This window comes from Scylla paramamosain, chromosome 7, assembly GCF_035594125.1.
Source record: "Scylla paramamosain isolate STU-SP2022 chromosome 7, ASM3559412v1, whole genome shotgun sequence".
NCBI classification, from domain to species: Eukaryota; Metazoa; Arthropoda; class Malacostraca; order Decapoda; family Portunidae; genus Scylla; species Scylla paramamosain.
Genome location: NC_087157.1, coordinates 34270616 through 34296596, shown reverse-complemented (window position 1 = coordinate 34296596; position 25981 = coordinate 34270616). Strand labels below are relative to the sequence as shown.

The 25981-nt window shown below is 36.3% G+C and overlaps 2 protein-coding genes across 7 annotated transcripts in view; one reads left to right on the top strand and one right to left on the bottom strand.

The window, feature by feature from the left end:
- The first annotated feature begins 313 nt into the window (after positions 1-313).
- Positions 314-18122, top strand: LOC135102444 (eukaryotic translation initiation factor 2A-like). Its single transcript, XM_064007746.1, has 15 exons — positions 314-471; positions 1441-1524; positions 3254-3380; positions 4374-4492; positions 4919-5018; positions 5618-5793; positions 6675-6766; positions 7827-7977; positions 8452-8666; positions 10084-10214; positions 11546-11697; positions 12720-12833; positions 14360-14568; positions 15889-16018; positions 17252-18122. The coding sequence occupies exons 1-14, from the start codon at positions 405-407 to the stop codon at positions 16012-16014; spliced, it is 1863 nt and encodes a 620-aa protein (XP_063863816.1). The 5' UTR covers positions 314-404; the 3' UTR covers positions 16015-16018; positions 17252-18122.
- A 2883-nt stretch (positions 18123-21005) lies between these two features.
- The window catches only part of LOC135102445 (uncharacterized), a 22200-nt gene continuing 17224 nt past the window's right edge, over positions 21006-25981 (bottom strand). For 4 of the 6 annotated variants that reach the window (XM_064007749.1, XM_064007747.1, XM_064007751.1 and 1 more), the window contains exons 3-6: positions 24613-24785; positions 24423-24509; positions 23347-23467; positions 21006-22095 (exon numbers count right to left, since the gene is read on the bottom strand). In XM_064007749.1, coding sequence (XP_063863819.1) covers positions 22094-22095; positions 23347-23467; positions 24423-24509; positions 24613-24785 — 383 coding nt within the window. In that variant the 3' untranslated portion in view covers positions 21006-22093. Of the gene's footprint in view, positions 22096-23346; positions 23468-24422; positions 24510-24612; positions 24786-25262; positions 25312-25489 lie in introns of all 6 variants that reach the window. The other 2 variants (XM_064007753.1, XM_064007752.1) reach the window with 2 other exon arrangements.

Sequence of the window (25981 nt, the reverse complement as noted above, 5' to 3'; positions counted from 1 at the left end):
GCTGAAAAAAGTTTGGGAAATACCAGTCTAAGACAACAGCGAAAGTTTCACCAAAATCACCAAAAGACCTACCTGTAAAAATTAAATACTCTTATAATCAGATATCGGTGCATATTTCTTTTTACCAAAATGTTTTCAGCTGCCGATCTACGTGTTCTCCATTTATTATTCTATTTATCTATTTATTTTTTACTGAAGCTGCCGTTATAATGTCCACAGCCCAGAAAAAAAAGTTACCAATAATATCAAGATCTAGACCAAGATCTAGCATCGCTATTACAGGAGTTGCCGATCCAAAGGCCTGGCTCAGGAGTGATCCTGTGCCACCTGTACTATCAAGATCAAGATCAAAAACAACGGTTGATGTAAACAGAAGAGGTGGCGAGAGGAGCAACGTGGGCGACATGAGGTCACATAAAGAGAAAGAAGAAATGGTGAAAACGGTGGAACATTTCTGGAAAGATATTGGAGGTAAGAATAAACCAGATGGGAACTCAGAGAACATCAGCTTCAGTCAGAAAAAAAGAGAGGAAGGGACGGATTAGACTGACAGTATGTTAGAACAGGTTCTCGTCAGTAATTTTTTTTTTTTTTTCGAGAAAGCAGCAGGTTACTCACACAGTGGTTTCCTGCTGACGGGCGCAGGCTACATTTGAAAGTGTGTTGTACGTGACGTGGGCGGATCCTGGTACATCAGGTCACATTGAAAGAGCATCGGATCACCAGTGAATTTTGTATAGGTATGGTGGTCAGAAAGTAATACCAGGTTTCACTCTTGAAATGAACACTCTTTCACATGGGATGGTGCTGTATCAGAAAAGTAATTTTAGGGTATAATATGAATTGTATATGTATCTATGTATAAATTGGTAAATTTATAGTTTAAGCCAATGTCCCCAATCTCTACCCACGGCCCACGGCGTTATTATTAATTTCCGACAAGTAGTGTAATCATTAGAAATGATGTGAATAGTGAGAAGAACAAAATGAGGTAGGTTATTACCACGTAGTGTGTAATGGCTTAAACTATAATAAAACCCTAACCTAACCTAACAACTGAAGTTCAGGCAACAATACACCATTTATGTTTACCTGTGGACTTAGAAAAAGTTGAGAGCGCTGTGCATTCCCAGGCCTATTGTGGCGTTATTATTAATTTCCGACAAGTAGTGTAATCATTAGAAATGATGTGAATAGTGAGAAGAACAAAATGAGGTAGGTTATTACCACGTAGTGTGTAATGGCTTAAACTATAATAAAACCTATAAATTATTTTGTATAAAACATGATTAATTGGTAGTACATGTATATACATGCAAGTAAATATGAATGAGTGGCTCACACACACTGACATCCAGGATTTGTGACTTGAATGTGATTTCTCTCCATCCTTCATCTTGGTTTTGTTCTGCTTCATTGTGTTTTTGCTTTTTCCGATAGGTGCAAGTGGCAAACCACCATCCCAGGGGATACAGCAGATTCCAGTGGGTGATTCACAGCTCAAGTTGAAAGTTCCCATAGTTGGTAAGTATATCTCTCATTGCTCTAATCACCAGTTCTATTAAGGGCAGGCAATGCTAGTTACTAAGTTATTTATTTATTTTATTTTATTTATTTTTTTTCAGACTCATGAAATTTGGTGAGCATGTAAAATATAAAATCTGCAAGTTTCATGGAGATACGATCATTCGGGGAAAAATTATACACTGAAAACAGGAATAAATATCATAATTCTTTGTAATATCTCAACAGTCTCTTTTTATGTATCTGCTTTATGTATGGATATATTTTTCATTATGGAAGATTTTGGTTATTGTAATCCATATTTGAAACATAGGATAAAAGATAATTGTTATAATTATATTTTTGTGTTTTCTCAAGAAAATACTGGGATATGATTACTCATAATAGAAAAAAATTGTTTTCCTCTCCACTTTCTAAAGATATCCTTTATATTTACAGTTACTTGAAAACCAAGAAAATATTGCCAATAAAATAAATGCCAATAACTGGTTTTGAGATACACTTTGTTTTCTGTTAAAGGGTGTTTATAGTGATACTTGTAAGCTGGTTGTGGCATAATTTCACATATCATGGGGTAAGAAAGACATAAAGATGAAAACCAATATTTGTTACAAGACTGAGGCATAATTAACACTTGGTTCCCTCTTTCTACAATGTTATTCTCTCCCACCATCAAGTGTCAGGAGGGGTGGTTGTACTGTTGTCACACGTGCACCACAGATGTCACATGTGACTGTGATTGAGCACTCAGAGTTGTTGTCTGTTGCAAGAGTTGTTGTGCAGAGTTATTGTTTGTTGCAAGTTCTTTTATATCCTAAATATTTTGCTGGCAGGTTAATTTAATTGGTGTCAGTTTTTAATGCCTGATTATCGTTTTAGGTTTGTCAGGTACCTTCCAAGATGTAGATATGCTGTTTGGTGTAGCTGTTAGTCATAGAGTTAAAGGTGGCTTAGTCAACCTGTCATATATCAAAACCTAAAAGCATATGTAGAGCAGCTGTCATGCTCACATAGATCAGGACACAAGTTGGGCACTGCTCTTACAAAAGAAATTACATGCGTACTATAGAACTTGAAGACAAAATACTCACATTCCACCTTTAATAAGTGCCAGTGGACCACTAGTGTCCCTTAACAAGTTAAACCAATGACCACCCCCAGCCTCACCAAGGAAGGGATGCAGCATAGGCATAAGCACATTAGAGTTCTCTTAACTTGTTCATTGATATAACTTGATCATGTGACAGTTGTTATGATGGAGGACTTGTGTGTTTGCATCATAAGGAAAGTGAGCAGAGTGGTTCTTCACCTAAGGGGTTCTTAGTAGGGCATTTGCATGGCTGATGCTTCAGGAGTATCTCACTACCCTGTAATTCCTGAAGAGAGTTGATAAGGATAGCATTATCCTTATCTACTGAAGGACAGTTGACTACACATACTATGATGAGGATGCCTGATCTAGACCCTCTCCCTAGCTCTCTTTACTTTTGTCTGTTTGTTTGAATGTCTCTTAATGGGTCTTGATAGGATGGTGGCAGCAACACTTTTTTCCTTAGACTCTTGGTCATGGGAAACTGTATATTGACTTATAGAAGCTGTAGTGGGGGTGGTAGTGGCAACAACAGCAGTACATAGTTCTTTATACATATCTTGAAGTGTTACTCTGTGATTACTGTAGAAAATTTGATTAAATGTGGTTTTGAAGTAACTTGATATGTTTCTGTTTCAGCTCACACTCCAGAAGGGTTATCATTCTCAGATGGCAAGATAGCAAATAATGAAGACTTCAAGGGATCAGTAAAGGCATTTGCTCTTGCTGATAATGGAACTAAAATTGCCTGGATAAAAAGTGGCCAGTAAGTGTTATCTGAATTATAATAATTTTGACCTTAAATTTATCGGATAGTATTTCTCTCTATGGTAAACCACGTAAGTAAACAAATTGGTTCTGTTGGTTTTTGTGTCATATCTGCATGTTTTTCATTCCCTTCTTGTTTTGAAATGTGCAGCAAACTACCAAAATCCTTATTTGATCATGAAGTTATCTAGTATCTTACAGTTAAAAAATTATTGTAGTAGAAATGAATTGATTTGCTTCCTGTACATAAGACAAGAGGGGAATATTTAGGCCAGCCAGCAAATGAGAGCAATGGTCAGTAGTATTACTACCTTGCCCAGGTGGCAGAATTAACTTTTTTTTTTTTTTTTTTTTTTTTTTTTTGCTTGAATCATCATACATAAACACATGATTTGTAGCAAAGTTGTAGCAAAAAAACAAAAAAAATACTTTGAAATTGAATTAGAAACTTGAAGATATTGTTTATCTAGATGTCTGGTTCTTGTTGATACCTGCACTTGCATTCCCTGTTGGCTTGCTTCCTGTTGCTTCTCTTCCCTTATTGGTCATCAACTAATCATAACTTGAATTTTTCAAAGTTGAGGAAAGAACATGATATCTGTCCAGTCATCAGTAAGATCATTGGTGAAGGTGACATCAAGTGTAATATCTTAACTGCATTGGTTCAGGCACTTAGTTCTCAGTGCTTGGAGTTGTTAATTTACTTACTTATGGCTTATTTCTAAAGTATTCTATTGGATACACTAATTGATTCAGACATGACACAAAAGCATGGAGAATTCTGCCTGAAGCCACCATATTGTAATGTTTTTTGTCAAATCTGAGCTTAGGTGGCATTCTCACATATTATTAAATGTTATTTTGTAAAATCTTGTCAAACGTGAGTAAGCACTTCATGTACATCTCATATGAAGGCATTATATTCTTAGAGGAAAGTTTTCAGATGTTACTTTGGTCATATTGTTTTACAGTAATTTTTGATGCATTGCAGGGTTTGTGTGGCTGAAGCTCCAGAATGGACAAGAATGGGAACCCTGAAACATCCACGAGCACAAGACATTTGCTTTTCTCCCAGTGGCAACTACTTAGCTGTGTGGGAGTCATATATCAGTAAGTCTCTCTCTCTCTCTCTCTCTCTCTCTCTCTCTCTCTCTCTCTCTCTCTCTCTCTCTCTCTCTCTCTCTCTCTCTCTCTCTCTCTCTCTCTCTCTCTCTCTCTCTCTCTCTGTCTCTGTCTCGTATTGGCTAGGTACAGTGGAAGGCATTGCCATTGCTTTTGGTGGTGACTACTTAGGTAACTGATTGGTGTTGTGTTAAAATCAGTTTAATGAATAATTTTAAGTCTTATATCTGCAAAAAATATATGAAACACAATGTAATGGAGTAAAATTGATCACAGTTCTGTACACAGTTTGGAAAGGAACTAACCAGTAACAGCAATATTAAATAAATATGATAAGGTATTGTGAATGAAAGTCATAATTTTTGTTTGCAAGAATTAATTTCTTTTGATATAAAATGTAGTATTTTCTTTCAGAGACACAAGATCAGAATCAAGTACAACCAAACTTGAGTGTCTATGATGTTAATGGAAAGAAGTTACTCAAAGCTTTTTACCAGCAAAGCCAGATCAACTGGTAAGGTTTTAACTTTCCTTTAATATTTAAAAATATATAAACTATTACCATCCATGTTCATACAAAAGTTGACTTTTCTCAAAAGTATGAAATTTTCTTATGTCATGTGTAAGTGGCAATTCTGAATTAAAGTGTTATTTTTAATTAAGAAATCAGGATCGGGAAATAATTGTTTCATGAGTTTTAACCCTTGAATTTCTGTTGGTTGAATAATGTACTATTGTGCTAAATCTGTGTCTTGAATGTATCATTTTTGTTGATCAAGTAATGCACAGTAGTCTGCTATGCTGATTGGACTGCTTTGCTTTAGTGTAGGAGTTGCTGGGCCAAATAGATACAAGGAGGTAAATGTTTGGATAAGTCCTTTATTTTTTGATGGAGAGAAAGAAGGACTTGGATGTGAAAGTGAAAATAACTCAATATTATATTGCTAAGTTCCTATAAACCACAAACAAACTACAGATTTGATTTCATTCATTGTTACTATTATGAGTTAATGGAGAATTGAACCACAACAACAGTGAATAACTAAGCTCCTGGGGTTTAGTCTTTCACTAGTGTGGAAAATCATATGTTTACAGTAATTTGCCTCTTTCCAGGCAACCACAATGGACATATGATGAAACTATTTTGGCACGAAATGTTACCAATGAAGTACATTTTTATAAAGCAGATGATCTTCAAACTATTGTTGAAAAGAAGATTCTCCCAAAAGTGCGATCCTTCAGCTTATCACCATCTACTGGAACTCATTATGTAACATTTTTTGTGCCAGGTGAGTGCTAAGATTGACAATGACATACTTTTCAAATAATTAATCTTTTCCATCATAGGTCTGAGTTCACAAACTCACTTCAGGATATTTGCTACTGAGGAAAATGTCTTTCTCCTTGTACCTGTCTCTGTAGTAACATTTTTCCTTAAAGCTGTGACTGTAGTGAAGAAAATCTTTATGTCTTTTTGTACATATGCACAAATTCCTTAATTCATCAAGGAAATATTTTGTAAAATTACACTGTCTCTCCCTTCTCCCATACACTATCTCTCCCTTTCTCTCTTCTGAACCAAGAGGGTTAGGCTCTCAAAAATTACCATAGTTAGTAGATCTGTAGATGGTGAAAATGACAATATATGGAGAAATTGTGTTTTGGGAACCTTGGGTGGATATGCACTGCAGTATGAGTATGACCATTTTTACACATTAATATATAATACTCTGGGTTTCAGAGGTTGTGTTACATTGTTTTTCATGAGTAACTTCAACAAACTGATGAATCAGGATCATGGTTTGACATAGCTTGTTTCAGACACTGCTGTAATAAATTTACTGTGCCTCAATCCAAAAATTTATGTAAAATTTTTGAGAACAATTATGGTATATGTTGAAATGATTGTGATTCCCCATTTGTTTGCTTTGATATTGATGCTGAGGTTAAAACATTTAAATTTTGACATATATTTGCAAAGTTTGGGTAAACTAGTATGTTAAAGCTGAGACAAATATATTTATCAATAAAACTTAACTGGGAAGGTAGGAAATTGTTTTGCTGTTTTGTGAGCAACGTTTGGAAGATTTAAGATTTCTGCCTCAAGATATGATGTTATCTCCCATTTCCTCATAAAACTCAGTTAATATCTGCATTGCATTCTTTACAGGTGTTAAGGGAAGTCCAGCCTTTGTTCATCTATATCGCTATCCAAATTTCCAAGATACTACCAGTGCATTGGCTAACAAGAGTTTTTTCAAGGTAATGTATCTTATGGTTAGTTTTCTGTTTTAAGAATTTACAGATTTTTCAAGCTGTATGGTCTCAACATCAGAGGTTAAGTATATCTTGTTATGAGATGATTACCTGACATAACACTGACCAAGTGTAGCAAATTATTATTTTTATTTATTTATTTATTTTTTTTTATTTATTTATTTTTTTTAGTTTGAATTCTACTGATATTGATATCAAGGAAATAAGTTGATACCATTGATGCCAATACTGATACTGCCATGCCCACACCTTGTCAGATATTTATTATATGTTATATACAAGGATGGTAATGATGTTACTAGCAGTTTTTAATTGTGTATATATATATATATATATATATATATATATATATATATATATATATATATATATATATATATATATATATATATATATATATATATATATATATATATATATATATATATATATATATATATATATATATATATATATATATATATATAAACTCAGCCATCTCTAAAAAAGTGATTCAGTGCTTCAACTGTGAATTTCTATCAACACTTTGAGGTTATGAAAACTGGACAAAGAAGGAATGCAGTGGGGTAAAGGATGCCAACCTTCACTTCTGGAAGAGACCAACCACCACCACAGAATGACTCATGAAATACTCAATACCAGTGTTCGTCAAACTTTTTTCATCACAACCTGGTTCTATTTTACATACTACCCTCTCAACCCTGTACATCCATTCTGTTGTATCTTTCTCCCTCTGATATAAAAACTAATTTGTGCACATACACATACACACACACACACACACACATACAAACACACATTATTACATTTCACTTGCTGTTTATTTATTTGTGATATGGCAACCCAGTGAACAAGAGCTTGCAACCCAATACAGGGTCCTGACCTGTACTTTGAAGAAATTTGCTCTATATCATTAGTTTATGGTTTTCCAATTTTAAAAGGTTCTATTTTACTATGTTTTAATGAATGAAAAGTCAAGGCAATTATTTTATTTTCTATCTCATATTTTTCAGTTCTCAGCTGATAAGTGATTTCTTTTGTACAGGCTGACAGTGTGAACACATATTGGAACAAGCAGTCCACAGCTTGTTTGCTTCTGACTATGGCTGAAGTTGACAAATCAGGCACCTCTTACTATGGGGAGCAAATGCTTTTTTATCTCAGCACCCAAGGAGACTCATCAAGGATAACTTTTTGTAAGTCACTTAACCTTGTTATAACAGGTGCAGCATTATGATGTGCTCTGTATGTTCAGAAAATTTTCTTCACAATGTAAATGTGGATAAACATGAAAGTGGTGTTGGAAATGAGAGTAGGTGAAATCCCTTACTATTTTAAATGTTATACAATTGGAAAAGGATGCATCCTGCTGTAATGTAATTTAATAGATTCCCTTTTGGTATAGGTATAGTGTTTACTCACCTGTATGTTTGTACGAATTATAGATCACTTGCATGATTTTGAAATATATTTCTTATAAGCTGGCCAGCACTGCTCAGATCATTAGGGAACACTTTTTCTTTTTCAGTAAAATTTGTAGTTATCAGTTTTGTGAAGAAAGAAATTACAGAAAGAGTTCATCTTCATTCCTTGTATCTTTCTTGTGTATTACAGGAACATGTGGAGTATTATCTGATGCAACATCATACTTCATATCTTTTTTTCTACAGCAAAATCTGGAAATATTCACTCTGTGTCTTGGTGCCCAAATGGCCAAGAATTCTTCGTTGTTTATGGAACAATGCCGTCCAAAGCTACAATGTTCAACCATAAGTGTGAGGTTGTTTCTGAATTTGGAGAGGGAGCCAGAAACACTGTTATTGTCAATCCTGTTGGAAATATTGTTCTGATTGGAGGATTTGGAAACATCTCTCCAAGATATGAGGTAAGATCCAGAATACTCCCAAGATCTGTGTCTGTCAGTTTGTTGAGATCTTTCAGGGTTTTACGTCTATGCATAAAGTTATAAAAAAAATTGTCAGGAATTTCCCATTGCATTTAATGAAAGACTATTTAAAAAATTTTTGAAGGGCTACTATATAATTTTTATTATTTTTAACCTCTCCATCTCCTGGACCCAATGTCATGAGCCACCAGGGATCAGCTTGTAGAGAAAATGTTTGTGTCCATTGAGCAGTGATGGCACTGTAGAGGCTGAAATTTGTATCACCTGCTAATGAAGGTAATATTTTGTTAATGTCCAATTCAGAGGAGAGTTTTAGACTAGTGGAGGAGAAGGAAAGGATAAGTGAAAGGAGGAAATTGAAAGTAAAAGGAAAGTATTGATATATACAAGGGTGATTGATGGTAGTAGGAGGAATGTAGTTTTGAATGGTTTGAAATATCTTGGAATGGATGAAAGATTGAGTTCAAAACCAGTAAAACAGTAAAGGTATGAGAGAAATTAGTAGTGTTTAGTTATTAGTAGTTTGGCACAAATGTGCCAAACTACTAATCTTATTTTTTTCTATGAATTTCTATGAACTTTTTTTTTCTATTTTATTATTTTCTATGAGGGAATAGTGGTTTCAGCTGCATTGTATGGAGAAGAGATACAGAACATCAGAGCAAAAGAAAAGAGGAAATTGAGTGTAATGGAAATAAATGGTCTGAGGAATATGCATAGAATAATGTGGGTGAATTGGGTGAGAAAAGAATTTTAACAGAGCTGAGGGATCAAAGAAGGCAGTGTGATGATGCTTTAGAGTAGAAGAGAGAGGAATGACTGGTGAAAATGGTAATTGGTGAAGATAAATGAGTGTGATGTAAGATGTGTGAGACAAGGGAGAAAACTGTGAATGTGATTAATGAACAGTGTCAAGGGAGCATCAAATACAAGGATGTTAGGAGTTAGAAGAGTGACTAAACATGACAGAGAGGAATGAAGAGTAGTTGTGATTACTGACATGGTGACACAGTTCCCAAGGATCTTGACAGATATATTACTGTACTTTGTCCAATGAGTTGATCAGATCAGTTGTTGGAAAGAGAAAGGGAATAGTGCTGCAGAGAGTAATGGTATTGGAGTATGCTGAGCAACTGACTCCTGTGCAGTGTGGTTGGTGAGGAGTAGTTCTCTCCATCTAGAGGCCTAAAGAATACTTGTGGGTGTGTTTATAAGAGTTTGTGTGTGTGTGTGTGTGTGTGTGTGTGTGTGTGTGTAGGGATGCCTTGTTTCAGCTGTCTGTGTTTTAGGGATATGCTGACATGGTATATACGAGTACAGTATTCTAGATATAAAAGAGGTGTGAAATGCATACAACTGTCTTTACACTGAAAATTAATGTTTAGATTTCCATCAGATGTGGGACATCAAAATGAAAAAAAAGATTAATGAGACAGAATGTCCAGACACTACACACTTCAGCTGGTCTCCATGTGGTCAGTACCTGCTGACAGCTACCTGCTATGCTCGTCTCAAAGTCAACAATGGGTAAGAAGCATTTGCATGATTTTATTTCATTATTCACATTGATGTAAGTATCATACACACACACACACACACACACACACACACACACACACACACACACACACACACACACACACACACACACACACACACACACACACACACACACACACACACACACACACACACACACACACACACACACACACACACACACACACACACACACACACACACATGCAAGTGAAGATGACAACAAAAGTACATCATACAAATTGGAAAACATCTATTAGATAAAAGGGAAGTCATAAAGGAACCAGGAAACCTAGATAAAAAGAAGGCTTGATGGACATGTGAGAGACAGTGAAGTGGAGGAAGAATAAAGATGCATAGTGGTGGCATCTTCAGTGCTTCTCACAGCATAACAGGAATAGAGGGCCAGTGAGCCACAACCTTGGGATTCAGGAACCAAACTGCAGGGCTTGTGAGTCATGCTGCTGACTACAACAATGGAGAAGGGCATCACTTCTCTGGCATAATATCACTTGGGCTCTCAGCACACAAGATGGGGGAAGACTGTGGCACCACACTCTGCCTGTACTTGCCTGAACCCTTGGACTCCTCTTGGGTTGCTAAACTTGGGCCACTTCAGCACAAAACACTGCCATCAGCTAAGGCCCTGCTGTCTCTGCTTCCTTCAGCTTTTCATCCCGTACCATGACACAGGGAAAGGGAAGGTATCTGTTTTATTATTCCACTGCTATTAAATTGTGGAAATGTACTCCAGTTTCTTTATTACTTCCAACCACTGTAATGCAAACATGATAAAGAGCTATACTAAGTTAATTATATAAAGTAGCTAGGATAAATGTAATAATTAGAAGTGTAAGAAGTGTAAGTGTAAGAAGTCTTATTGAAGAATAAAAAATTAGAGACTGAGGGAATAGTATATGCAGGAGGAGAAGGAGGAAGGAACAGTAGTTTGAAGAAAAGAGAAATTTGTTGAAAAAGTGACATACATAAATTTTAGTAAATTGGTATTATTGTTTACTAAAATTAACCATTACTGAAGAGAAAATTGACTGGAACCTGGGATTGCTGAAAATATGTAAATGAGTGATTTAATGGAGCTTTGAGGAATTGGAGAAGGTGGATATTCTACATGAAAAAGGGAAGAGAAATGAGAAGACACATGATGTGATGCCATTAACAAAGTAGGATGGTGTAGTGAACAATGTTAATATAGGAAAGGGAATAGCAGAGGTATTGAAATTGGGTATAAAGAAGAAAGAAAGTGGAAAAAGATACTTTGCATTGGTTCTGTTACAAATGTTACGAAATTAATGTTTCAGGTACCGAGTGTGGCACTACACAGCTGTTCTGCAACAAGAATGCTCTCATCAAGAGCTTTATAGTGCTTCATGGATTCCATCTCCAGAAGCAGCCCAACCCTTCACAATATCTGCAAAGCCTGCCTCAGGGATAACCCCATCCACAGCAGTTGGTGAGTGGCAGAATGTTTCTCTATGCATGATACCACCGTACCATCAGTTCACATGTTTCATTGTTTTCTTCATTATTATGGTTTGTATAGTCGTACATAATGTCTTTTTTATGGTAGTTAATATACAGTCTGTGGCAAAAATAAACTCACTCTTAAACTAACAACTAAAAATTGTTTAATCATGGTTATGAAAATTATTTCAATGTAGGTAATGCGTGAGGCAACATGACTTGGGCTGTTCTCTAAGCTGAAGATGCCATTGAAGGGGTCTCAATTTGAGAGCTGCAGAATGTGATAATGCACTTGATATCCACTCAAAATAGAATTTTCAGACATGTTTCTAACAATGGAAGGACTGATGGGCTGTATAAGAGGTACCACAAGGGCAATACTTTGAATGACATTATTAGAGTTAGAACCCAAAAAGTTAGCCAATTTTTTTAACAGATATTGTATTCAGTTATATAAATGGGTCTGTAGAGTTCACCACTACTCTTATCCGTCTAGAATGTCTGCCAAAAGTCATCCAGTGGTATGTGCACAGTGAAGATGATTTCTGGATTGCTTTTTTATTGCCTGAATGTGATCTGTGTAAAATAACAGATCTGTTTTGAAATCACTAGTCCATTATATTGTAAGATTACTTTAGAGAGAGAAAAACATCTTTATTAATGATAATTATGATAAAAGAAGAAAACCAAAACAGCAAGGAATGTCACATTCCTCTTCTAATGTATCTGCTGTGTTCTGCTGTCAACCCTGCTCATTTACTGTACATATTTCCTTATTCCTTACTTTACTCTTCATCTAATTCATGCTCAGTGATCTCCTTTCACAGTCTTGCACATCCTGTTACAAGCAGCCCTAATCTCTCACCTGAATCTGTTACTAGTGCATTATCATCTGCAAACAGCAGATGTACCATTATTTAGCCTCAAATCTCTACCAAATGTTCTTAGTCACTCCCCTTGCAACACCATACTGGCTTATAACAGTATTTATATTTTCCTGTGTTCTTGCAGCATCAAAACAGAGGTATGTCCCTCCAAGCCAGAGAGGAGCAAGGAGTATTGTTGGAGCCACAAACACAGAAAAAAAGTTTTTGAGTCAAGTGGATAACCCGCCCAAAGAAGAAGGTTGGTAATGTTAAATTTCCATAAATTTTAATTAAAAAATTAAGTTTTTACCTCTGCTGTTACCATCTATAGCTCAACATAATGTTTCCACTGTTCAGCAGAGTTGATTATTCACTGTTCTTGATCACCTGCATAACTAATATTTCCTGAAGAAGTATACAATTGTAGATGAATCATTGCAGTGAAGCTTTTCCATAGTTAAATCTCAGGTCAAATTTTTGTTTGATAAAAGAATGTAGCACTTTCCAGAATCACCTTTGAGTTGCATTCTAAGAGGATAGATTTGCAGTTAGATTTTTGGGGATTATGTTTTTTTTGCAGCTATGAATGCCTTAAGCCACTGAAAACAGGTGTTGATATTGACAGATTATTTTATCATATATATTTTTATGAGGTGTGACAATATATTGAAGCTTGGGACTGCAATTATTTGGATTACAGAGTTGGTGATTGATATGATGTAATATTACGCTTTCTTTTATTACAACCAAAAGGTTTTAGAACAAATTTAATGAAAGCACTCTACATATCACCTTGTATAAGGTAACTTTGCAAATTGTAAGAAAGTGAAAAACAAGAAAAAGGATTATCTAATATTTAAAGAGATGAAGAAGTGAACATTCAGGTGAAGAATTAAGAGCAACAAAAAAAAGATGAGTCTAGATAGATAGAGCAACAATGAAGAGAGCAAACAGTAAGCCCCACCAACCAGCCACCAAGCGCTGGTTGTTACTGATGTAACTATGATGAATCCATGTTATCTGGGTGAGCCGTTATTTTACAATACTGTGACAGAATAAATTGTTAAGCTACAAAATTATACCAAAATTAAATTTTATAATGAATAACAACTGTATACAGTACATATAGAATATCCCATGTGTTAAGGTGCACACATGGTTGCAAAGAACACAGTACCTATACTTCACCTTTTCAGAATTGTGTTGTTAGAAACTATGCATCACTGGAAAGAAAATCTATTATGTCATATCACAAAGAAAAGATAACATTTCATAAGTTTTTTATTCATTTTATTATTTTTTAAGTGTAAAATTTGTTAAGTAATTTCTGCTCACATTTCTATGTTGTATTTTATTTTCTTAATTTTCTTTCTGTTGTACTGAGATTGTATACAATAACAAAACTTCAAAATGAAGCTCCCCTGAGCTTCCTATGATGAATTGTCTCTCAACACTTTATTATGACCATTACAAGTAAAACACACGGCTGCTTGAAGTGCTTGCCATTAGGAAAGGGTCAGAGGGAAACTATGATCTATAAAAGTATATCTCAGAACACAGAGTGTTGTAGGGAAAAAGTTTAAGAACAAATAGTAATCACTTACAGATTCAGAATGTAATTTTTCAGAATGCTTTGCTATCTGGATGACCAGGTAACTTATGCTTATCACTGTACAGGTAACTCTTGTACTCTATTTATTATATATGTGGTTGCTATTCATTCATTGCAAACAGTTAATGTTGATTGTTATTTAAGGAGGATAATTTCCTTGTTTTTACTTCTAGCACCTCAACAGCTGTCAAAGGCAGCCCTTAAGAACAAGAAAAAGAGAGAAGCTGCAAAGAAAAAACGGGAAGAGGAAGGAAAAGAAGGGAAAGAGGAAACTTGTAAAAAGAGCCCAGGATCTTCAGAGCAAGTTGTTCCTTTCTCTGCTGCAAACATTGAGCTGACTGGAGATCCTGAAAAAGATAAGAAGATAAGAAATCTTAAAAAGGTAACTATTAAGATTTTCTTGGTTAGTTTTATTTGTTTTCAGTGAATTACAACAAAGTTTACACAGAAAAGATTATGCAAGAGCACATAATGAATAAGTGAAGACTAAAACAACACAACCATAAGAGTTGGTCATAAGTATGATGCAGAAAAGCTGTCCACCTGTAAGAGAAGAGACACCACACCAGCCATGCTCTTTGAATCACTACAATTTTTCAAGCAAAGTAATTGCAGAACTCCAATAGCTATTGACTACTGTACACTGCTTCCTTGTTTAACACAACTTGACGTACTAAAATTCAGAGTTACACACCAAAAAACTGTAACAAAACTAATTTAATGCAAGAAAAATTTGAAGTTATGCACAAAATGTTGATAGATTTTAAAAAATTTTCTTTATATTTGATGCCTTGCTTCCATTGGGAGTGTCCTTCAAGGGGTGGCTGTGGCAAAAGAACTTTCATCTCTTCCTCTCCATTCATTTCCTTCTTGCCTGTTCAAGTGTGCACTCAAGTTTCACACTTATGCTTTTTTATCTTATCCTTCCACCTTCCAAGTGATTTTCCTCTCATACAATACACTGTCTCACATTAGCTGAGTATTCAGATTATGTAGTGGTTACTTCTAGTTCCTTGTGTGTTGACTACCATGGTGTGGGAGTAGGGGGAGCAAGGGAGGTGGGTTGTGTTTGCTGTTGTGTTGTGGCAGTGAAGATGCATTATATTCCTATTTTTTTCTCCTTTTCTTGCCTATGTAACTTTTTATGTAAAATCTTAATGATAATAATTTTTTGGAATAGTTTGTGCACAAGAACACATGTCTTAGCCCACACTCATTTTCCAATTATCAGTGTGCATTTACATACATGTACTGTATTTGTGGCAGGGGAATGAATACTTCCAACACATTCCCTTCACTTTATAAAACATAGCTGAGAGGGATGGAGTAAGGGACTGTGAACGCCTTCCTCTCTTTTTATTTTCAGTGAGACAAATCAAAATGTCTTATCTGGGTCACCTCCCTTTCATTATGTCTCACACTGCCATATCAGTTATTTTTTTCACTCCGGTAACAATGAGAATAACTTGTCAAGTGAGTAATGAAATGAAACGTACTTAGTGGAAAAAACAGAAGTGTTTATATGGATATAAAATTAAGGAAATTTTATGCCTGAAGAAGCAAAAGTATTTTGATATTCATATAATGCAGTGTTTGTATATTCATATATAGCCACTTTTTTCAATATATAATTCCTGTTTTCTTGTGAAAAGTTTATCATATTACTGTGCAAAAATTATGTATTCCTGTTTTGATGTTTCAGAAACTGAATGCTATTGCCAAGCTCAAGGTAGAACTTGAGAATGGGAAAACTTTAGAAAAAGACCAATTGGAAAAGATTGCCACTGAAGAAAAGTTGATGAAAGATCTAGAGGATCTAATCATTTGATGTGGTAAGTGAAATGATGTTATATTTCTAGTGTGTGTAAAGCCTTGTATATATCTTCTTATTGCTTTATTACTTATTTCACTTCACACTATCTTTTTCACCCAGCTACATTCTGTGAGTTGACACATTTTCATGGTGTGGAGGACCTCAGACACCATTAACCCCTGTGACTGATGATTTGTGTGCGTCACCAGTGTGATACCAGTTATATACAGAAAAGAGTATTGCATATTCATACTGGGAATGCATGTGGGACAGGCTCTTCCATTTATATTTTCTAAATTATTTACATACAAGAAAGAGTTTTTGTATGGCATTTCATTAAAGAGGTTGAAATATAAGTGAACAACAGTTAGGAATTTATGATTTGTCTTACACACACACACACACACACACACACACACACACACACACACACACACACACACACACACACACACATTAATGCTAGGGAATGGAAATAGTGCTACAGTATTCCTTGTGTAGTATAAAACTGATTGAAGTGGAAAGAGTGGGAGATCTTAGAATCCTCTCCTCTTTATTTTTTATTCTTACAAAGAGGTAAAATATGGCATCTTCTCTGGGCTGCCTCTCATTGCATGTGTGTTTGTGGGAGATGGGTATGTGTAAGTGTGTGTGGGTGTGGCTGAGTGTTGATGTACAGTATTGTTGGTGTGGTGTGGTTATGGATGTGGGTACAGCTGTATGAAGTGTGAATATGGCTGTGGGTGTGCATGGGTGTGGATGTAGGTGTGTGGATATGGGTCAGGATGTTCATGAGTGTGCTTAGATGTGGGTGTTAAGGTTGATGTGTGTGTGTGTGTGTGTGTGTGTGTGTGTGTGTGTGTGTGTGTGTGTTATCTCAATTATTTGCTATCTTTTGTGAGAATGGTTACTGGTATGTAGATAGGATTTAATTTGTGATATTATTATTACTTTTATTATTATTATTATTATTATTATTATTATTATTATTATTATTATTATTATTATTATTATTATTATTATTATTGCACACTTATTATTGTATTGTTATCATTATTATTGTTATTGTTATACTGTTATTAGGATTAATGTACTTGGATTAATTTTCTTTTCTCCCCCACTCTCTCTCTCTCTCTCTCTCTCTCTCTCTCTCTCTCTCTCTCTCTCTCTCTCTCTCTCTCTCTCTCTCTCTCTCTCTCTCTCTCTCTCTCTCTCTCTCTCTCTCTCTCTCTCTCTCTCTCTCTCTCTCTAGGTTTGCTGAGGGCTGGACTATCTATGGGACAAAGTTCCCATTGCATATAAAGGTGTGAAGTTTTTAGAATGTTTATATATTTGCTGTAGGTTGGGTTGTTAACTATGATATTAACTATAATATTACAGCAAAGTAATTGGATGTATTTGATTAGTTTGGTAAAAAGATAAATAAAGGGTATTCTCAAGATTAAGTGCATATATATATATATATATATATATATATATATATATATATATATATATATATATATATATATATATATATATATATATATATATATATTCAGTTGATAAATTCATATTCTTTGAACTTAAGTGATTGATCAATGACAAGGTAGCTATTCAGAAACAAGTTCATATTTTATTCTTTTAGGTTATACAACAAGTTAAAGAATGTATCTTGATACCTTGCAATTACCCAAAACTATGCCTTATGAAATGGAAAATAATGAGTATACATATTAGTTTAATGCCAAAATATGCCTGTGCTTATGCACTTATGTAAATTATGATTTCAACTCTGATAGAATAATTGTGTTTGTTGGATGTAGCATTTAAAACTGCAATGAAACCTATACTTACAAAGAAACATCTCACTGATCTCAATAAGATCCCTGTCACTTTGCCTGTGTCAGCTAATGCATCTTTCTTTTGTTTATGAGTAGCAACATGTATAGTGTTAGTGTAATATTTTTTGTTACAAAAGTAAATGGTACATAATGGTGCTCTAGGAATTTAGGGGCCTATAATATCAAGTGCCCTGTGCCTACATAAGTCTTTCTCCTGCTTCGCATGTGTTATGAGGAAGAGCATTTCAGGTTTTCAATATCTTATATATTTCAAATAAAGCATAATGGTACAATAGGAAAGGCGTATACTATATATAATATACTATGTGTTGTTCTGTGATTACACCAAGGTTTCCTTATATGCAACTTCAGCATATACAGTTACCCTTAAATGATAAGAATTTTCTACCTATGTAAGAAAAAGATTTGCCCCGATGAGAGTTGTGTGAAAGGCACAGACCAGCATCTGCAGCCTCCATTTCCTTGCCTCCTGAAGACCATTGGGAGTGGTGTGTGGGATGCACTGGCACTGTTTCAGTCATGTTTATTGCTTTGAGGAACATCTGAGATGGCATCCTAATGCTGTCTTGCACCTCAGCTTGGCTATGTATTGCATTCAAGACAAAGTGTACCAAGTTAGGACATCCTTAATGTAACACTAATGCTAATATCCTCCCTTAAAGTGCAAATTGTGGAAGGACTGCATTATATCTCCACTTTTACACCTCTTATCATAAGGGCAAACATACAGAAGGAAAATCCCAAGTTCTTTTGTTATGTCTCTAGGTTGTCTTACCTCATGCAAGGAGTACAGAGACACAATGTGTCTTGTGTCATGTGGCTGGCTGAATGGTTATCCACCAGACTATCTACCCCACAGATGGTGTAGAACATACTGTAGTGGGCAGTAGGGCCACCTTCCCTTTATGCCACAAAATATATTGTTACAGTACTGGTTTAGTCCACAGATATAATGAAAATTGAATTATGATTTCAGTAGTTAAAAAAAAAAATCATCATGGAATATTTCATATCATTAATGTAAAAACACATTTCACCTATACTGACTCTTTTTGCACAGTTTTAGCAGAATGTGACCCTGGTATGTAACAACACCCTGGTGTACAGTTGCAGTCATGTTCAGTATTAAGAGTTTTTTTTTTTTTTTTTTTTTTTTTTTTTTTTTACTGAAGTTTTATTGAGATGCAAGTCATGAGGATATGACTGAAGATAGGGATTTATTTAATCAAAATGCACGTAGGAGTCATTTTAATAAGTGCAATATCTGCAAGACACTTGCCATGAAATACCAAATTGAATAGGATATTTTGGACTGGTGTATTCAACTCTCTTTCATTGTAGGAAGTTTTAACATATTTGTGGAAATGAATTGTTTGAAAGTAAAAGTACACTCATTAATTAAAAATCAAGTAAATGACATCATGCTTTTATCACTGCCCTCTTTCCTCATTCACAGTAATAGTGTACAGTGGCAAAGGATGAAGTTGCAACCCACCATTTAAAATTGGTGGTAAACAAGCTCTTCATTCCATCCTCTATAAAAGCTACATTGTCTTGCTGAGCTCCCCAATAATAGTAAGATCATGAGATGCCAACAATGCCTCAGTATCTCAAAGCCACACAAGCCTGCAGGGTTAAATTTCTGTTGTGAAATTTGCCCACCCACTTATTTTTGTCCTGTGGAATATAAAGGTCCATAGTTTTTTTCACTGAAAGGACAAAAATGGTCAGGATCACCATAGTCAAGGTGGAGAAGGCCCACATCATCACCCTGAGGCAAGAAGGAGTAAAGATCTAGGAATAAAGATCAACATGTCAAAGTCATTATAATGTGGAGACACTGAGAGCTCATAATGACCATTGGCTAATCAATGTAGAGTGAGGTCACCACTAATGTACAATATGATAATGCTAATTGCATCTTATGTCAGGGGTCAGTTTGTCTCCAAGTCACACTCTATCTTGGGGATTCAAAACCCAAACACAATGATGGCCCATAGCAAACTGCAGATAAGTCCATACCCAGATCAGGGTAACACTAACACCAGGGAAGGGTGTGGGCTGCCGCTGCTCCTGCCACCACCACAATGATAGTACTAAGTGTACTGCCACCACTGCTCTCCCCCTACCCCCTTGCAGTGATAGTATCAAGCATGGTGCTGCTGCCACTGCCAGTCCAACACCTGCAGCGATAGTACAGAGTGTTTTGCCACCGCCACTGCTGCTACTCAGACTTAGACTTCTTAACTACAGGCTTGGTGAAGATGTAGATCCATGCACACCAGTTAAAATGTCCACTGACCCATCACTCAACCACATCCACCCACTCAGCCATATCCACTTGTCCACCCATCCACCCAACCATCCATCCACCCACTCATTAACATCCATGTATCTACCCAACCCATCTACATCCACCATCTAGCCAGCCACTTACATCTACCCACTCATCCACATCCATCTATACATCCATCCACACACTCATATCCACCTCACCCCGTATATGATACAGTGATTGGGAATTACTTGTAGACATGAGGTTCTAAGAAGTTTCTGGGCACTGCATAAACTTCACTATAACATGAATCTGTTGGATCTGTCAACAAGTTGAGCAGACCTGGTGCAGTCATTTGATACGCCTTGAATACACCTCCCATCTGCACACCACGTAACCTCACCCTGTAACATCCTATGATGCGACATGCCTAAAGCAGCAATTGGTGGAACAGGAGCAAACTTGATCCATAACATGGTATAATTATTCAGGTGTTGTGGAGTGATGTTATGAGGTCACTTCTTCACTTGCGTTTTCGTTACACGACTGAGTTATGTCATTTTTCTCTTCGTTTATGTGCACACAGTTTAGGGAGACTTCACATATTAAATGAGGCACAGAACGTTACTTAGAAGTAAATGAAAGGGTGCTGTGACACACTAGTGTGCCATGTGTCGACTGAACGCCAATCCAAGATGCGACAGGATTTTTGTTTTTTTTCCCCCAGCATGCAATGTGCCACCATTAAGTAAAAAGCTCCAAATACAAGAATGTTTGTAATAATTAGACATACTGTTGTGGAGATGCCTTGAGGTTGGTAACAGTAGATGAAAATGACTGGAAGTAGTACATACTCATACATGCAAAGGTGAGGAGAAAAATAAGTATTCTTATTCTGTTTAACCATTCATAATTTTATTTAGCAACAGAGGCTTGTATGTATTAAACATCAATTGCAATTGACAGTAGGCAAAAATTAAGCAAAAACAAACAATAATATACATGAAGTAATTTTTTAAACTAATGATTCTGTAAGCTTATGCATTTCCCAACTCAACTTTGTTGCATTTCACTTTCTCAAAGTAACCTGGATATGATATTCCTATCCTAAGATTACACGAAATTAAGCTATATGAATTTGTATATATATATATATATATATATATATATATATATATATATATATATATATATATATATATATATATATATATATATATATATATATATATATATATATATATATATCAATTCATTGAATACTTTATTGCATTTCACTTTCTCAGAGTAACCTTAATATTTCCATCCTAAAATCACAGCAAATTAAGCCATATATATATATATATATATATATATATATATATATATATATATATATATATATATATATATATATATATATATATATATATATATATATTTATTTATTTATTTATTTATTTATTTATTTATTTATTTATAGTCAACATAAGTTTATGATCTTCAGTAATCAGCTACATAATACCCACAGAAACAATAACAGCAGATTGTGCTTGTCATAAAGAAAATCATTGAAACATTATGTCTGCAATTGATTATCAGCCTTACCTAAAGATCCAAATCCTGATTGTTATATTGTGCACAGCATATTCCATTAATTCATCTCTTATTGAAATTAATAGACATTTTATAATGATATAGGCACATGGGTACATTGGATAAAAACAGTTTTAAAGTGATTGACAATAGCTGCGCAATTCTATAAATAACAACGCTACAATATTTGTTATTACCTCTCAAATTTTCAGTTTACATCAAGTAGGAACAAATACAGCAAGTAGCTATTATCAAAATTTGTCTCATCTTAACACAGATAGTACAGCAGCTGGTAGTGTGGAGGCGGCGCATCACGTGGCGGCGGCTACAAGCAGTGTCTCTTTTCCCTCACAGCTCATTCTCAGACGTGATGCTGGCAGCAGTCTCAATGACACCGTCATCCTGATAACAATACCAATATTAGTATGCATATATGGAGGTCCAAGTCACATCGATTTAGCATTCTAGGCACCCTTTCCCTTCATTACCATGCTGACCCCATGAACAGTCATTTTGAGTCCCTTGCCTTGGGAACATTTTTTGCCTCACGTGAGCAAATCATTCCTTTGGTGTCAGGCTTTGACCATATCCCAGGTCATGCCCATGAGGAGTGACTTACTGCATACCGCTTACTGCCTGGCAGATAACCTCCTTTCCAGTTGGAGAAGAATGAGTCATAATGACAGGCTGCAGGGTCAGCAACACTTCCAGTGAGTGAAGTATAAATCACTCTTGAGTGAGTGGGTGATCATGTGATGTACCATTTCAGAGTAGTGTGAATGTCTGCCATCTTCGTTCAAACGGTCACAGGTAACTGGGACACACACACACACACACACACATGCACACACAAAGGCGATTGTTCTGGAATGGGAAAAGCCAAGGCTAAAATTCCTTACAGAAACAGCCATAAGGGATTTAGTAATCACTTCCATGTTGTACAAAATGATGCCAGTACCAGCTTCTAAGGAAAAAGAATGCTGTTGATGATAGAGTGGCACTAATTTTGAAGGAAACAGAACACACTCGAAAAAAAAAGTCAGTCGTATATGACACTAGAGATTATGTCTGTTGTAATGTTCTGACTGAAAGCAGTCTGTCTGCAGTAAGATAAGGATGAAACAGTACAGAAGATTGAACTACCAAGTGCTTGTATTTTGAGATGCTCCACTGCGTGGTGGTAGTGGTGGTGTGGTCCCATCAGGTGGTGAAGGAGGATAAGCAAAGTGCTACGAAAACATTGGTGTAGATAGACAGGATAGGCGTAAGGCATATATATATATATATATATATAGAGAGAGAGAGAGAGAGAGACAGTATATTTTGTGCTTCTTATAATAAGTTATTTCAAATTTAACTTAGAGAAGCAATTAAGAGAATTCTACTCGATAAATTGCTTGATAAAAGAAAACTGACAAACAAATCTAATTAAAGCTGATGGCCCTTTCTACCAAGAAGCATGGGTAACTTTTTGCAATTACAAGATATTCTAATAAACAGACAAAGGAAGAGCTGTAGCAATCAACACATGCCTTATGGAAAAAAATAAATAAAAAAAATAAAATTGCGGCAGCAATAACGATGACAGTAATAATAATTGAACAACTATAATGGTATGAGGAAAAAAAGTGTAACGTAAGGAACGCTACGCACACGTGGAGGACACATAGGAGAGATTCTGGTGGTGGGATTGCGGTGCGGTGCTATGCTTGATTGGCGGCAGAAGCGATGTGTTGACCAGACTCATCCAGTCCAGCTCCTCTGTCATCATGAACTGTGACCGGCAAGAGCAAGAGGGGAAAAACAGTCGTGTGGTGACACCGAGAAGCGGTGGGTGGCGTTGCATACTGGTAAAGTCTAAGCGAAATGTCAAGTAACAAATGTGAATGTTGGATATTGAAATGAATGTTGAGTATTAAAAATTACTTGTCGAGTGATACAGTAAGAGGTTTTATACGGTGGTACGGTGAAGGAAGATTATAGTGATAGTTATAACTGCCAGGTGACGGTGGTTTATAAAAGTGATCCATGAGTACCAGAACAGGCACAAAAGTTGAGTGATTAAGCAACAATATGCCTGACACTGGAAGATGTTGGAGAGCATAGTCATAACTTAGTGTCAAAAATTATACATTTAAACAATGGTGCAGAGAGGTGAGGAGAGGACTTATAATGCAGTGGATGTGGCTCAGTGAAATGAGATGAGAAATGTGCTGTTTTACATAAGATTTGCAGACATTGTACAAACACAGCAATGGAAGATGCACACTGGAAAAGGGAAAAGGACACGAAGGGCACATTGTTAGTCATTGATCAGTCCTGCAAATGTCTGAAAACGTCTCCTGAACCACAAGGAGCCTGCTAGGGTGCCACCTACTTGTGTCAAGGACTTGCACTCTAATTGTGGCGCGAGTACCTACGCAAGGTGGAACCGAGTAACATAAATCGAAAATTCCATCATCCATCGATCAGCATCAGTGAATGTATAAGTACCTAGAGTTGTTTAGTGCAAGCAGTGGTACTTTAATATTTGCTGGTATAGACTTGATATTTTGGGATAGTGTTATGTCATTTTTTGCTTTGGTATTATGGTCACGAGTGCGATGTGTGTGTGAGGTGTGTGTGTGTGTGTGTGTGTGTGTCTGTGTGTTCAGCAACATTTAAGAGTGGATTCAACGTGACAGGTGCCTTAGTGATGTTTTACACATCCCCAACTAGGCATGTCTCACCTTTTCCACTTCGTCGCCGTCATCATTGTCAGGGCGCATGCGCATGGCGCTGCGATGCTTGGCGCTCTGAACCCGCTGAGTCAGGATCTGGAGGCAGTGCATGATATATCAGAAAGCACAGCATTGCAAATGGGAAGTAATTTACCTGCACCATCCCATCAAGAGTCTCAACCTCTCGCCATCATCTCACCTCTTGGCGACGGCGTTCAGCAGTGGCTTGCTTCTCCTCCAGCTGCTCCTGGGTGATAGTGTTGGCCTGCTGCTGGTCCTCGAGCCTCTGGAATTTGCGTGGTGGATGACGGCGGATCAGAGAGTCGGAGGCATCAGGTGGCCCTACTTCAAAGGCCACAGCGCGGGTACCTCCTGCAAGGCAACACGGAGTTACCAGGCTTTTGTTAAATATTATGTACTCTCTTTTCTGTGCGTGTGATGCACAGTCATGTGGTCACTAGTTAATTAACATGCAACACTCATCTCCACTGTATTTTATTTATTTATTTATTTTATTTTATTTATTTATTATTATTTTTCTTTTCATGTCTTAAGTCCTCTGTTCTGCTGAGATATGTTGATATGACTCAGCAATTAACTCAGATGACTCGACATCAAGGTAAAAAATCCTCAACACAGAAGAAATAAGTGCAAAGAGTTACTTGGCAATTGATTATGACTGTACAAGAGGAAATAATCATACATTGATATGGCACTAATTAGCTGTAGTTCAAGGGGGTATGCCCGAGCGCTCCATAGATGCTTTAGTCTTACTCTAGCACTGAACAGTAATTATTCCTGTGGTGTATACAAACCTTCCCCACTGCCAGCCTCCTGCCCCGCACTCACCAACATCTGCCTGTAGGAGTCTGAGCAGCAGCCGATCAATATGCAGCTTCTGTAGAATGTGCATATGATGATGATGATGATGATGATGAAAATGGTGAATTGTAATGTAAATGAAAGGAAGCTATGGTTCATGATTAGCCATATCAGCTGCCAAGTGATCATGCAGTATTATACAAGTATAGGCTACAATACTGAGTTTAAGCATATTCAAACAATCTCTTCTTTACAAAGTTATGAAGTCGATCTTGCTTCCCCAGTAAGTTCCCTGCAAGCCAGTCCATCAATCCATACATCCTGCTTTCCCAGGGAATGGCCTAGATGCTGCTCCACATTCGTCGCTTTCCCATCAGTCTTATCACCATCAGGGACCGTATTCTGAAACACTTTCACGACGCCCTATGGTTAAAAGGGATTAGCTGAATTGACGGGTTTTTAAGGATGTTTTTTACGGTTCTGATGACAGATTAACAAGGTTCCCACATTATTTACAAAGGAAACACTCTTGAGAACCTGACTAATCATCTCTGTGGCTTTTGAAAATAATTGTGGTGAGAGAGTAAAGCGTTTCAAAATACTGGCTTTAGTAACGTGAAGCAAACACACTAAGCAGAAGGAGGCAGTACTTTTGCCGACGTTTTCACGTTTTCATGTCATCCCGAGGATCAACAAATAAGGAACAACCATTTCCCCAGGGATCATTTCTGGAGCAAATCCTTCTA

What these genes read in the sequence shown, in the direction of transcription:
- LOC135102444 (XM_064007746.1), top strand. Translation starts at nt 405, where the DNA reads ATGAGGTCACATAAAGAGAAAGAAGAAATGGTGAAAACGGTGGAACAT. An exon ending in TGTAACATTTTTTGTGCCAG is followed by an intron (nt 5,794 to 6,674) that starts GTGAGTGCTAAG and finishes CATTCTTTACAG; the next exon opens with GTGTTAAGGGAAGTCCAGCC. An exon ending in AGATAAGAAATCTTAAAAAG is followed by an intron (nt 14,569 to 15,888) that starts GTAACTATTAAG and finishes TTGATGTTTCAG; the next exon opens with AAACTGAATGCTATTGCCAA.